Source organism: Myotis brandtii, unplaced genomic scaffold (genome assembly GCF_000412655.1).
Source record: "Myotis brandtii unplaced genomic scaffold, ASM41265v1 scaffold213, whole genome shotgun sequence".
Lineage (NCBI taxonomy): Eukaryota > Metazoa > Chordata > Mammalia > Chiroptera > Vespertilionidae > Myotis > Myotis brandtii.
In genome coordinates this window covers 55,092-66,942 of record NW_005357962.1, presented here as the reverse complement: position 1 = coordinate 66,942, position 11,851 = coordinate 55,092, and the positions used below count along the sequence as shown (strand labels likewise).

Sequence of the window (11,851 nt, the reverse complement as noted above, 5' to 3'; positions counted from 1 at the left end):
CATCAGGTGAAAGAAAAAGGGCTTTCCTCAGATAATGTTTTAACTATCGCCCTGGCCCGGTGTGATTCAGTGGTTGGAGTATCCGCCGGTGCACGGAAGGGGCGCGGGTTCCATTTCGGTCAAGGGCACATACCCGGGTTGCAGATCCGATCCCCGCCTTGGTCGGGGGCGGTGGGGGAAGCAGCCAAAATTGATGTCTCTCTCTCTCTCTCTCTCTCTCTCTCTCTCTCTCTCTCTCTCACACACACACACACACACACATTGATGTTTCTCCCCCCTCCCTCCCTTCTACTCATCTCTAAAAATCAATGGAAAAAAGTATCCTCTGGTGAGGATTAACAAAAACAGAAACCACTCAAGATGCTTAACTGCAAGATGCTTCAAATCATTTCCATGTAGGTTGTTTTTGTATATACTTGATTTTTATTGATTTGAGAGAGAGAGAAGAGAGATCGAGATTTGTTGTGCCACTTATTTATGCATTCATTGGTTGATTTCTTGTATGTGCCCTGACCAGTGGTCTAATGTGCAACCTTAGTGTATGGGGACAACACTCTAATCAACTGAGCTACCTGGCCAGGGCTATGTATACTTGATTTTTAAAGGGAAATGTTTGAGATTCCTTTTTCTATATTAACCTAAGACAGTGATTCCCAAAGTGGGCGCTACCGCCCCCTGGTGGGCGCTGCAGCGATCCAGGGGGGGCGGTGATGGCCACAGGTGCATTTGTTTTAACTTTTTTTGTATTACCTTTCTATTCTGAGTTCAATAAATAGTTTCATAATTTCAAACTTCAATGTTTCTAATTTACACCTTTCTTTACTATATTTTACGAAAAAGGTAGAAACATTAATACATATATCTTTCTGTTTAATTGCTATTAAAATTTAAAAAAAATTAATTTCCAGGGGGCGCTGAGTAATATTTTTTCTGGAAAGGAGGTGGTAGGCCAAATAAGTTTGGGAACCACTGACCTAAGTGGATGGAGTCTAGCATGCTTATTACAAATATATTCTCATTTTATAGTTATTCAAAATGTCCAGTGATCTTCAGCATTTCTGAAAAATACTTTTACGTATTTGTCTTTCATATAAGTTAAGTTTCCAGTGCCTAATTTTATCACTTGCTGATTGTTAGAGAGCTGTTTGGGGGCCATGTCGCCATGCACCCTTGCTACTAAATAAAAAAAGAAACATTTAGTTGAGACTGTTTTCAGATATTTAGCTTTCATACTGTTTTACTTTTAATTTGGATTTGTTAGAGTCTTTGCAAAGGCTCTAATGTGGGAGCATGCCTGGTGTGTTAGAGGACCAGCATAGAGGCAGTTATGGCTGAAAGAGAATGAGAAAGGAGGCGGGAAGAGATGAGGCCAGAGAGATAATTGGAGGATTGTTCCTTATCTTCCTATGCATTGCCATTGCCTTCCACTAGGTTCTCATCACCTCATGCCCATATGTATTGACTCTCCATAATTGTTGGTAGGTGGGATCGTCACTAAACATTCATTTGTTTCTACAGATTATTTTCTTTCTGGAAATGATCTGTAATATTGTAACAATTTATTGTCAATGTGTACTTATTATGACACCACATATACGTAGTTTCCACTATGTAAGTGATAAAGAAACCTAAAATTTTCTTCTACAAATGCCCTTGACTGGAATCAAACCTGGGACCCTTCAGTCCACAGGCCAACACTCTTAGTTGTTTTTCATTAGGAAATCTGTCTTTTTATTCTTTGGCTTGTTACATATTTGGTTATGGCATGATCCATTTATGATGAACCATCTTAATAGTCTCTACTGATTATTTGATCATTAACATACTTCATCTACTTATTTCCTTGGTTTTATAATGCACACAGCACATTTTACCTTTAAACACTTACTTTTTCTCACTTGATTCGTTTTGCTCGGAACTGCTTGTCACCTTGGGTTAGGTCTAACTTCTTCAAAGATGTCAGAAGCAATTACAGTATAGGAGAGGTTGAGGTTTTAATAGTTCCTTCTTCAACCAATATTTATAGGCATTTTGATGTTCTTGACTCACACCTATTGGGATTTAGTATAGTTAGTGGTGTGAAACATCATTGCAGCCAGTAGCTAATAAAACTCATTAATTAAAGGTGTCTAGCTCTATTTTACCGTGTCTTTTTTTTTTTCTTTGTGCATTTTGAAAATTTTCACATTTAATTCTGTTCTAAAATATGAAATTGTATGACTTGTAATTAAGGGCATTGTACTTCTCATTTGCCCTTTAACTTTTGCATCATCTCATCTATAATAATAACTTTCTAATTTATTTCTTGGTCTCTAATTGGGAGGTTGCAAACTGGTGGCTTTGGATGTGTTTTCTTTGGCATGCATGTTGTTTGAAAACTTTTCAATTAGTTGCCAACATATAAAAACTTAGGATTTCCAGTTTTTTGAAAGATCTCTTTAAATTTCAAGGCCTATACTTTTCTATCTTATCAAAATATAATTGAAACATAATATATTTTTATATTTTCTCACCTTTGTATATGCATTCTCTCTGCTTAGAATTGCTTTGCTCCTCTTTTTCCATCTTGATCCTCTATTCTTTAACATACTAGGGGCCCAGTGCACAAATTCATGCCCCTTGAAAGGAACTGTGGGCCTCAAGGCTGCGGTAGGCACAGGGGTGGGTCTCGGCCCATTATCCTTGACCCCACCCAGCCCCTCCCGCGATGGCCCCCAGTCCCCTATCTGCAGGCAGCCCCACTCCTGCCGCCGCCGCTCCCACACGCTGATGGTGCCGGCCCTTCTCACACCCACTGATGGTGCAGAGCAATTGGGGCTGGCGCCAGCAGCGGGTGCAAGCGGCAGCTGCTGCCCCGATTGCCCCCCAGGAGCAAGGGGAGGTGGAGATGCCGTCAGGGGCGATCAGGGCCGGCAGCTGCCGCTCGCACCCACTGACGGTGTTGAGTAATCAGGACCAGCGCTAGGTGCTGGTAGCGGGTGTGAGTGGTAGCTCCAGCACTGGCAGCAGGTGCAAGCAGGGCCAGCGCTGGCAGTAGGTGTGAGCGCCAGGCAGGTGTGAGCACCGGGCAGGACCACGGCGCGGGAGCAAAGAATTTTCAGTAACCACCAGAGGCTTGCCCCATGACAGCAACTGGCGCCCTGCCTTGATCTGGTGCCCCGCTCACCTGCTCCACCATCCCGCTGCGGCCGACACCCACCATGTTCTGCTCTCTGCTGCCTGCTGTCAGTGCCCGCCATGTTCCACGGACGCCCCCTGGTGGTCAGCACGCACCACCTGGTGGTCATAGCGACTGGTTGTTCAGTTGTTCCACCATTCGGTTTATTTGCAAATTAGCCTTTTATTATATAGGATAGGATAGTGCTAAAACCCTCACCCCATAAAAAATCATTCCAGTTTCCTCAGGTAGGGTATTCTGCTCCCTCCACTGTGCTCTCATAACACATTTATTCGTACTTCTATTATAGCACTTGAGTTGTTATTGCTTTCTTGTGTACTTGTCTCTCTGTTAGACTGTGAGAGTATGTAAGTTAGGATCCATGTCTTCCTTTTATTTATAGTGCCTACAACATGAGATACATAATATTTGTAGGATTAGATTTTTTTCTCTTTTCTCATCTTTTATTATTTTGTTTCTTTCTTATAGATAATCTACTGGGAATCTCTTGGGTTGACAGTACATGGATCCCCATTTTGAACAGTGGAAGTGTCCTAGATTACTTTTCAGAAAGAAGTAATCCTTTTTACGACAGAACGTGTAATAATGAAGTGGTCAAAATGCAGAGACTAACATTAGAACACTTAAAGTAAGTTATTGTAAGAAAGTAGCATCTTGGCCAACTAGAGATTCTGCAGTGAACAGTTCTTTCAAGCTGTGGATCGTGAAATACAGAGTAAAAGTTTTGGAAGAACTGGAGTTTTGTTTGGGTTCATAAGTTTTGATTGGCAAAGGAATTTTTAGTAGTCATTTGTTGCTTAGGAAGTCTTTACTATAATAACTTTATATATTACTGTCAAATTAAACTATAGCTATGAGGTATGTAGATCTGATGAGCAATGCAACTGTTATTCTCAACCTAGTAACTATACTTATTATCTACTCTACATGTAATTTAGTGTCTTTAGTAGGTTTATAGTAGATTTATCTTTGTATGACGAAAAATTTTAGCCAAACTTATACAAAGCAAGATTCTTCAGACTTAGGACATTAAGAATTTATTACTGTTATAAAAGTTTCTGAAACAACTGTGTAATAAAGTGTGTTTTTTTAAAATCTGTCAGCAAACATTAGGGGGAATTCATGAAATTAAATTTCTGTGGTATTTTAAATAACTTTTGTTATGAAACAAATATTTATAACTATTAAGACAACTTATTGTTTTAAACATAATCTGCCAGATAAAAAATGCAATGGGGCAAGAATAAGGTTTTTGATATTTTCTAGTTGGGTAGAATATATAGTTGACATATACAGTCAAGACATGAATAGTCTTCACCATGTATACTTTTTAATTTTACATATATTTATAGATCTCCCAGGTCAAGAAGCATCATGGGCCGAAACCGGTTTGGCTCAGTGGATAGAGCGTCGGCCTGCGGACTGAAAGGTCCCAGGTTCGATTCCGGTCAAGGGCATGTACCTTGGTTGCGGGCACATCCCTAGTGGGAGATGTGCAGGAGGCAGCTGATCGATGTTTCTCTCTCATCGATGTTTCTAACTCTCTATCTCTCTCCCTTCCTCTCTGTAAAAAATCAATAAAATATATTTTAAAAAAAAAAGAAGCATCATGGTATTTTGGTTGCCTTTTTAAAAAAATACATATTTTTTTTATTGATTTCAGAGAGGAAGGGAGAGGGAGAGAGAGATAGAAACATCAGTGATGAGAGAGAACCATTGATCACCTGCTTTCTGCACACCCCACACTGGGGATTGAGTTTGCAACCTGGGCATGTGTCCTGACCGGGAATCAAATCATGACCTCCTGGTTCATAGGTCGACGCTCAACCACTGAGTCACACCGGCTGGGCTTGGTTGTCTTTTTTGAAACATGCTCTTCAGTATACTTTCATGATGAAAATTTAAGTTCATCATGAAATTTTATAAATAAATTTTGTTGTTTAAAAACCAAATCTTTACCTGTATTTGATTACCTTGGAAAATAGCCAATTTTATTAAACAGCCAGGTTTTAATATCAAACACAGGCAGTTTTAATTCTACTTACAGTGTTGTTATAATTTTATATAATAATTTGAATGTTCTACAGAATTGTTTATAGGGCACTCATAGATCTCTGGATGTCTGTGTTCTATTTTCATTCAGTCAGATGGTTGGAGTGGAATACATCCTTTCACATGCTCAAGAGCCCATTCTTTTTATCATCCGGAAGCAACAGCGGCAGTCCCCTACCCAAGGTAAAATGTGTAAATTTCAGGCATTATTTTTTTCTTAAAACACCATGATTTATTTACTTTCTAAGCTATCCATTTGGTTTTGTTTTTTTGGTTTGTTTGTTTGTTTTCTTGGGTTCTTTTTTGGGCATCCACAAGACAACATATATGTTTAGTACTTTACCAGGGGGACTCAGCAGACTCAGCATATAGTTAGTCATGCGTAAGTTTTGTTAGGGCAACACAGTAAGAATACCCAGCCAGATCAATAAGGAAAAAAGCCATATCAAGTGGGATCTGTAGGGATCTGTCCAGGTGTAAGCTTTCTATACTTTCCCCTCTGTGAGGGGCCACACCAAGTATACCCTCCAGCAGTGAAATGCAGCTCCATGTGTGTATGTCTGCTCAGGAAACTCCATTTGAGACTCTGAGTCCAGATTTTTAATGAGGGCTAATGATGTAGACCTCTTATGCCTGCTAAAATTCCAGAGCCTTAGAAGGAAATCATGTTTCCACTATAATCATATTGTTTGTACAAATTGTCTAGGCAGGCTGGTATGGTAGACATAGCTTTATCACTTAGGAAACATTTCAAAAGGAGTTCCACTAGTCACGTGCTTGGACACCAGGGGTCTCCCAGCATGCCCAGGGGCAGCTCTGCAAGCACTAATAGAGCAACTCGCTATATTGAAACCACGTCTTCCTGTGAGCACAGGTGTTGGGATTCCAACTGAACCTTGAGCATTCCAAGTAACTTTCTTTTCATCTCAGACCACTGGGTCTAATTCTGTTACAAAATACATGGTAAGTGCAGTTGTACCAAATTCTTAGAAGGTCAGTTGAAAATCCTCATTGACACATTCAACCACAAGTCTTACCTGGTTTATCTAAACTTGCCTTAGAAATCATACTGAAGAGTATAGAATGCAGATTTGATTTTGAATCACAGCGTTAGTCACTTCCAAAGGTGACCAGCTACATCCCCTAATTTTAAAATCCCTCATCAAGACATTTTGTAACAACCTTGGTATTGCTTCCAGAGAATAACTTGTTAAAGAAGTTCTAGAATCAAGAACTTAAATTTAGTTTAAAAATCTATAGTTTTTGTCCAGAGAAAAAGAGAACCTTAGTCCTGGCCAGTGTGACTAAGTGGGACATCATTCTGTACACTGATAGGTTGTAGGTTCAATTTCTCGTCAGGGCACATAGCTAGGTTGTGGGTTTGATCCTGGTTGGGACGTGTACAGGAGGCAACCAATTGATGTTTCTCCCTTCCCCTCTCTAAAATCAATGAAAATATCCTCGGGTGAGGATTTTATAAAAAAGAGAAACTTAGAACAAAAGCAAGACCACGGATAAGAGTTCCATGGTGAGAGGGTTCAAGGTATAGAAGCTGTACAAGGTGGCACCAGCCTCGCTAGCAGCTGTTTTATTCCTTAGGACTCAGGACAGGAGCACAGAGGCAAGCTCAGCACATCTGTTATCTTCACCCCAGGCTGTAAATCTCTTGCTGTAAGATCTTACTCCCCAAAGTGTGGTTGACTGACAGCAGCATTGGACCACTTGGGAACTTGTTAGAAATGCACTATGCCTACTGATTAAGAATCTGATTTTAACAGGATACTCAGGTGATTCACTGCTCTAGGGCAAGAGTTGACAAAATTTTTTCTGCGAAGGTCCACAGAGTAAATATTTTAGAGTGTGGGGCTCATGGTCTCTGTGACAACTACTCAACTAGCAGCTGTAGATAATAATGTAAATGAATGGGTGTGGCTGTTTTATAATATAACTTTACGAAAACAGGAAATCTTTTTAAGTATATTTTTTATTGATTTCAGAGAGGAAGAGAGGGAGGGAGAGAGAAATATCAGTGATGAGAGAAAATCACCAATCAGCTGCCTCCTGCATGCCAGGCCCTGCCTTAAGTTTTAATATGAGAAAATGTCAACTTTTAGTTCTTTTTATGGAAATCTATTTAGTAGTTTGTGTACATGGCTGTATTCATAAATGTTTTTTTCCCTTCTACTGCTTTAGTTATCCCACTGGCTGATTACTATATCATTGCTGGAGTGATCTACCAGGCACCAGACTTGGGATCAGTTATAAACTCTAGAGTGGTAAGTGTCTTCACATTATTTAAACACTAAAAACATTTACTTGAGCGACCTTGCTTTCAAGAATCAAACACAGCTCCTTGTGTAAGTCAGTATAAAGTGTTGGGTATTAAAATGTTTTGAGCATTATTAATGAGAAATTGGGAATTCATTTTCTTTCTACAAGCTTACTGCGGTGCATGGCATTCAGTCAGCTTTTGATGAAGCTATGTCATACTGTCGATATCATCCTTCCAAAGGGTATTGGTGGCACTTCAAAGATCATGAAGAGCAAGGTAGGTAGGACACCTAGACCTTCTGAAAACATTGTTTGGTATCTGAGAATTAATCTGTTTTCTTTAGGTAAACAGCTATTGATGATTTCTAGGTGTGTTTTACTTCCCCTTAGGAAGATTCTTCATAGGATTATGACATTGTCACAGCTACTATTTATATAAATAGATGTGGTAATAATAGCTTTCCCGTAGGAACAGATATACATTTCAATGTTAGGTAAATGGTAATCTTTGATAAGTAGATTCAAGTTTTTAAAATATTTGGAGCATGCAGAGAAAATCAATGATGAGGACTGAGTAATGGTGATATGTAGAGTCATCTTGAAATCGGGAACCTGAATCTTCTAGTCTTAAAACTAGGGGAGATGCTCTTAGAGCCTTATTCCCAGGTGACCAGTCTGTTTTTTTATTTTTCCATGTTATCACCTGTTGTGATGCCAGGTTCCCCAGTTTCTGTAGCTGTTAATCTGCTACTCATTCTACACCATATTTTACCAATAAGTACTAGAAGTGTGTCTATAGCAGAATACCTATAGTCTGTATTTCCTTCTCTGAGAAATAGCAATTCAGCATAAATTACTAATGGAAAAGTAGCCTTTAAATAGAATTCAGGCTTGTGTCATGAATGGTTCTCAGATACAGTTATATTTATTCTTAATAGTAGTTGCAGGTTGCAACATCAGATGTAGGAAAGTTTACATTAGTTAAATAAACTTCTCCTAAGAGCTCTCTGCCCCTACCCTAATGAAATGTTTCAAGTGAAACTTACCTGGAACCCTTCATTTAGAGACAGTCCCCCAATATATATCCCTCCCAAGGGAAATTCTATGTCATTAATTTCAGAATTTCTCTTGTAACTTCTTTCTTGTCTTGAGGACCTTCTGTTTGGTTTGTCCTGGGTTTTTTTTTTTAGTGATTTATAGTCTTCATAATTGAGAATGGTAACTTGGGGAATTTTTGAAAGTTGCATTTTTCATTTGCACTTATTAGGATTCATGGGAAAAGACCATTTAATACACTTAAAATATACACAGGATAATTTCAAACAAATGATCTGGATTATGATTTCGGTAATTATGGAAAACTTTAGCTTTAAAATTCTTTTTTCTATCCATGCTTATATACTAATTTTTTTTTTTCAATTACAATTTACATACAATACTATTTTGTATTAGTTTCAGGTGTATGCATAGTGGTTAGACAATCATATACTTGACAAAGTTAAAACTAAAGTATCTTTAAAAGACATCAGCTTTTTATTATTTATTTATTTATTTAAAAAATACTTTTATTGATTTTTAGAGAGAGAGGAAGGGAGAAAGAGAGAGAAACATCATGTGACAGGGAAATATCAATCCATTGATCAGCTGTCTCCTGCACGCCCATGTCAGGGATCGAGCCCGCAACCTGGGCATGTTCCTTGACCGGGAATCGAACCAGTGCACTGGTCAATGCTCCATCCAACTGAGCCACACCAGCCAGGGTGACATCAGCTTTTTAAATGCTAGAATGTTAATAACTTCATTTAAGAGGGAGAGTTAGAATACTTCTGTATATATGCTCAGTTTAACTTTTTTGGGAGATTATGTTTTAACTAGCAGCCATGAAAAATAATGAAGTCTGAGTATCTTCATGGTAGATAAAAATTTGTAAAATATAAAACACCAAACTGGGCAGTATTTTGATTTGGACTTCATATTTTAACAGAAAAAGTTAAACCTAAAACCAAAAGGAAAGAAGAACCAAGCTCTATTTTCCAGAGGCAACGTGTGGATGCTTTACTCCTAGACCTCAGACAAAAATTTCCACCCAAATTTGTGCAGGTAATTTATGCATTCATTGGCTGCTTCCTGTATGTGCCCTGATCGGGTATTGAACTCCAAACCTTGGCATGTCGGGATGACACTCTAATCAACTGTGCTTCCTGGTCAGAGCCTGGTATATTTATTTTTAATTGAGAACTGTTTCAGATGTGACCTTAAAGTATTGATTTTCCTCATTAGTTAAAAAATGATCTCTGAATCAAAGGAGAATTTTTCAAAGACTTAATGGAGAAAGTGGGTAAAGGGAATGGAAATAACACTGTTCTGTGCTCTTAAGTTTAATTTCTCATTGAATTTTAACAAACTATAAGGACTACATATAGACAATATTTTCATTCAAAAGGTTGCCGAAAATGTCATAGATAATAACAAAACTAGAATCTGAAACTCATGCTGTTTTACTCTTAAATGCTCACTTCCAGCCTGCTGTGACAAAATGGTTAAAACTTAAATGACAGAATGGTTAAAACTTTAGTAACAAAAAACAACCCACCAAAAAAACCCCACAGAACATTTGAGGCAAAAGCTTTGCCATGATAAATGGAGGAGGCAGGAGTAATAGTAGAGTTACATCATATTGGTGTTTAAGATATATGAATTCCATTAGTTCCAACAATAATAGAAAATCTATCTGCCATTCTACTAAATGAGCTTTTGAAGTGAAGTCAGCATGAGATGGAATATGTGAACATGTTATTCTCCTGGTTAGTCTCAGTTCTTAATGGATCCTTTCCAGGGCTGTGTATACACAAGGCCATATATACTGCTTTTCTTGTGGGGGGCCTAATTAAGAGATTTTTAAAGGGTCATTTTAGGTTAAATGAGATCTTTGACACCATGAGATGACTTTAGAATAGCTTCCCGTTTCCCCTTTCCTGACTTCACTCTGTGAGAGATGTGTGCTATTGAAATGGTGATGTGGTGGTGAAGGGAACAGAGGACACAGTTAGAGCTCAGGACAGGAAAGCCAGTTTAGAGAAATGTCACGATTACACTTGAAGATGAAACAGTATCTGATGAATAAATGAATTATAGCTGTAGGGTGATGTGTAACCACTGCAGAGTATAAGCGGTTAGGTGTGGTTGACCATTTATTCAGTGAGTACTGCATAGTATATAATGGGGGCGGGGTTGGGGAAAGAACACCTAGACTTGCACAGTACAGAAGCCACTAGGTACATGTGACTAATGAGCATTTGACACACAGCTAGTCCAAATTGAGTTGTGACATATGAAATGCCCATATACCCATTATCCTGCTTCAACAATTATCAGACATACACCCACCCATTTTAGTTTTATCTCTTCTTCCCCTACTTACTCCCAATTATTTTGAAGCCAGTTGATGACTGTATATCATTTCAGTGAGTTTTTTACATTTTTCTTTGAAAGGTTTAGCCATAGTCACACATAAAGTTGTCATTTTCCAGAACCCCTCCTTTCTTTTAACCTTCCAAGGGCCAAAAACCGACTCCCCAAAAGAAAGCATGTCTGACTCTTTTTATGTAATAGAAGTAGGAAAAAGATGGCTCTCTCTAGAACTGTTAATAATCCCTTTGCTCCTCCTACCTAAAACCTTTCTCCTCACATCTGGAGAAGAAAATAGATCCTTGGTCTACGTGAAGTCTCCTATGAACTCCTGTTTACCCATTGCATCTCCCAGAACCATTGGTAGCTCAGGACTTAGTCCTACTAATCCATGTATTGCACAGTTAAACTTCTAGATCCTAGGAATGTTGCCCATTAGGGGGATGCTCAAGAAAATATTGAAGAAGTCCTAAAACTTATTTTTCCATATTTTGAAGGTTACATGGATAATGATATGATGGCAGTTGAGGCCCTCAGAGCTTTCTATGATGAATGTCTTTTCAGTGCTGTTTTCAGAAGCTGCTAGAACACCATAGGATATTACTTCAGCTAGGTTTATCCCAAGGTCACATGATTAAATTTTATCAGAAAGGCGCCCCCATTCTATTTTCTCATCTCAAGCCACATCCTACTAGTTTGACAGTTTTCACTAGAAAAGATTAGACAATGTGGGTTGGATAGAGAATGACATTATTCCAATATCCAGGTAATATAGTTCAATATAGTGTCCAATATAGTTCATATGGTTCGATGCTAGTTGTATAAGAATATCCCTTCTCAGTTTCTCACTCCCTTCAGTGTATGCCATATATTTCCTTTACTATTTTATTTTTATTTTTTTAAATATATTTTATTGATTTTTTACATAGAGGAAGGGAGAGG

The 11,851-nt window shown here is 38.5% G+C and overlaps 1 protein-coding gene across 2 annotated transcripts in view; it reads left to right on the top strand.

Moving 5' to 3' along the window:
- The window catches only part of MED6 (mediator complex subunit 6), a 34,908-nt gene that overhangs the window by 1,244 nt on the left and 21,813 nt on the right, over positions 1–11,851 (top strand). Inside the window, exons 2-6 of one of the 2 annotated variants that reach the window (XM_005865767.2) lie at positions 3,647–3,806; positions 5,322–5,413; positions 7,424–7,506; positions 7,670–7,778; positions 9,486–9,601. In XM_005865767.2, coding sequence (XP_005865829.1) covers positions 3,647–3,806; positions 5,322–5,413; positions 7,424–7,506; positions 7,670–7,778; positions 9,486–9,601 — 560 coding nt within the window. The remainder of the gene's footprint in view (positions 1–3,646; positions 3,807–5,321; positions 5,414–7,423; positions 7,507–7,669; positions 7,779–9,485; positions 9,602–11,851) is intronic. The other variant, XM_005865771.2, reaches the window with a different exon arrangement.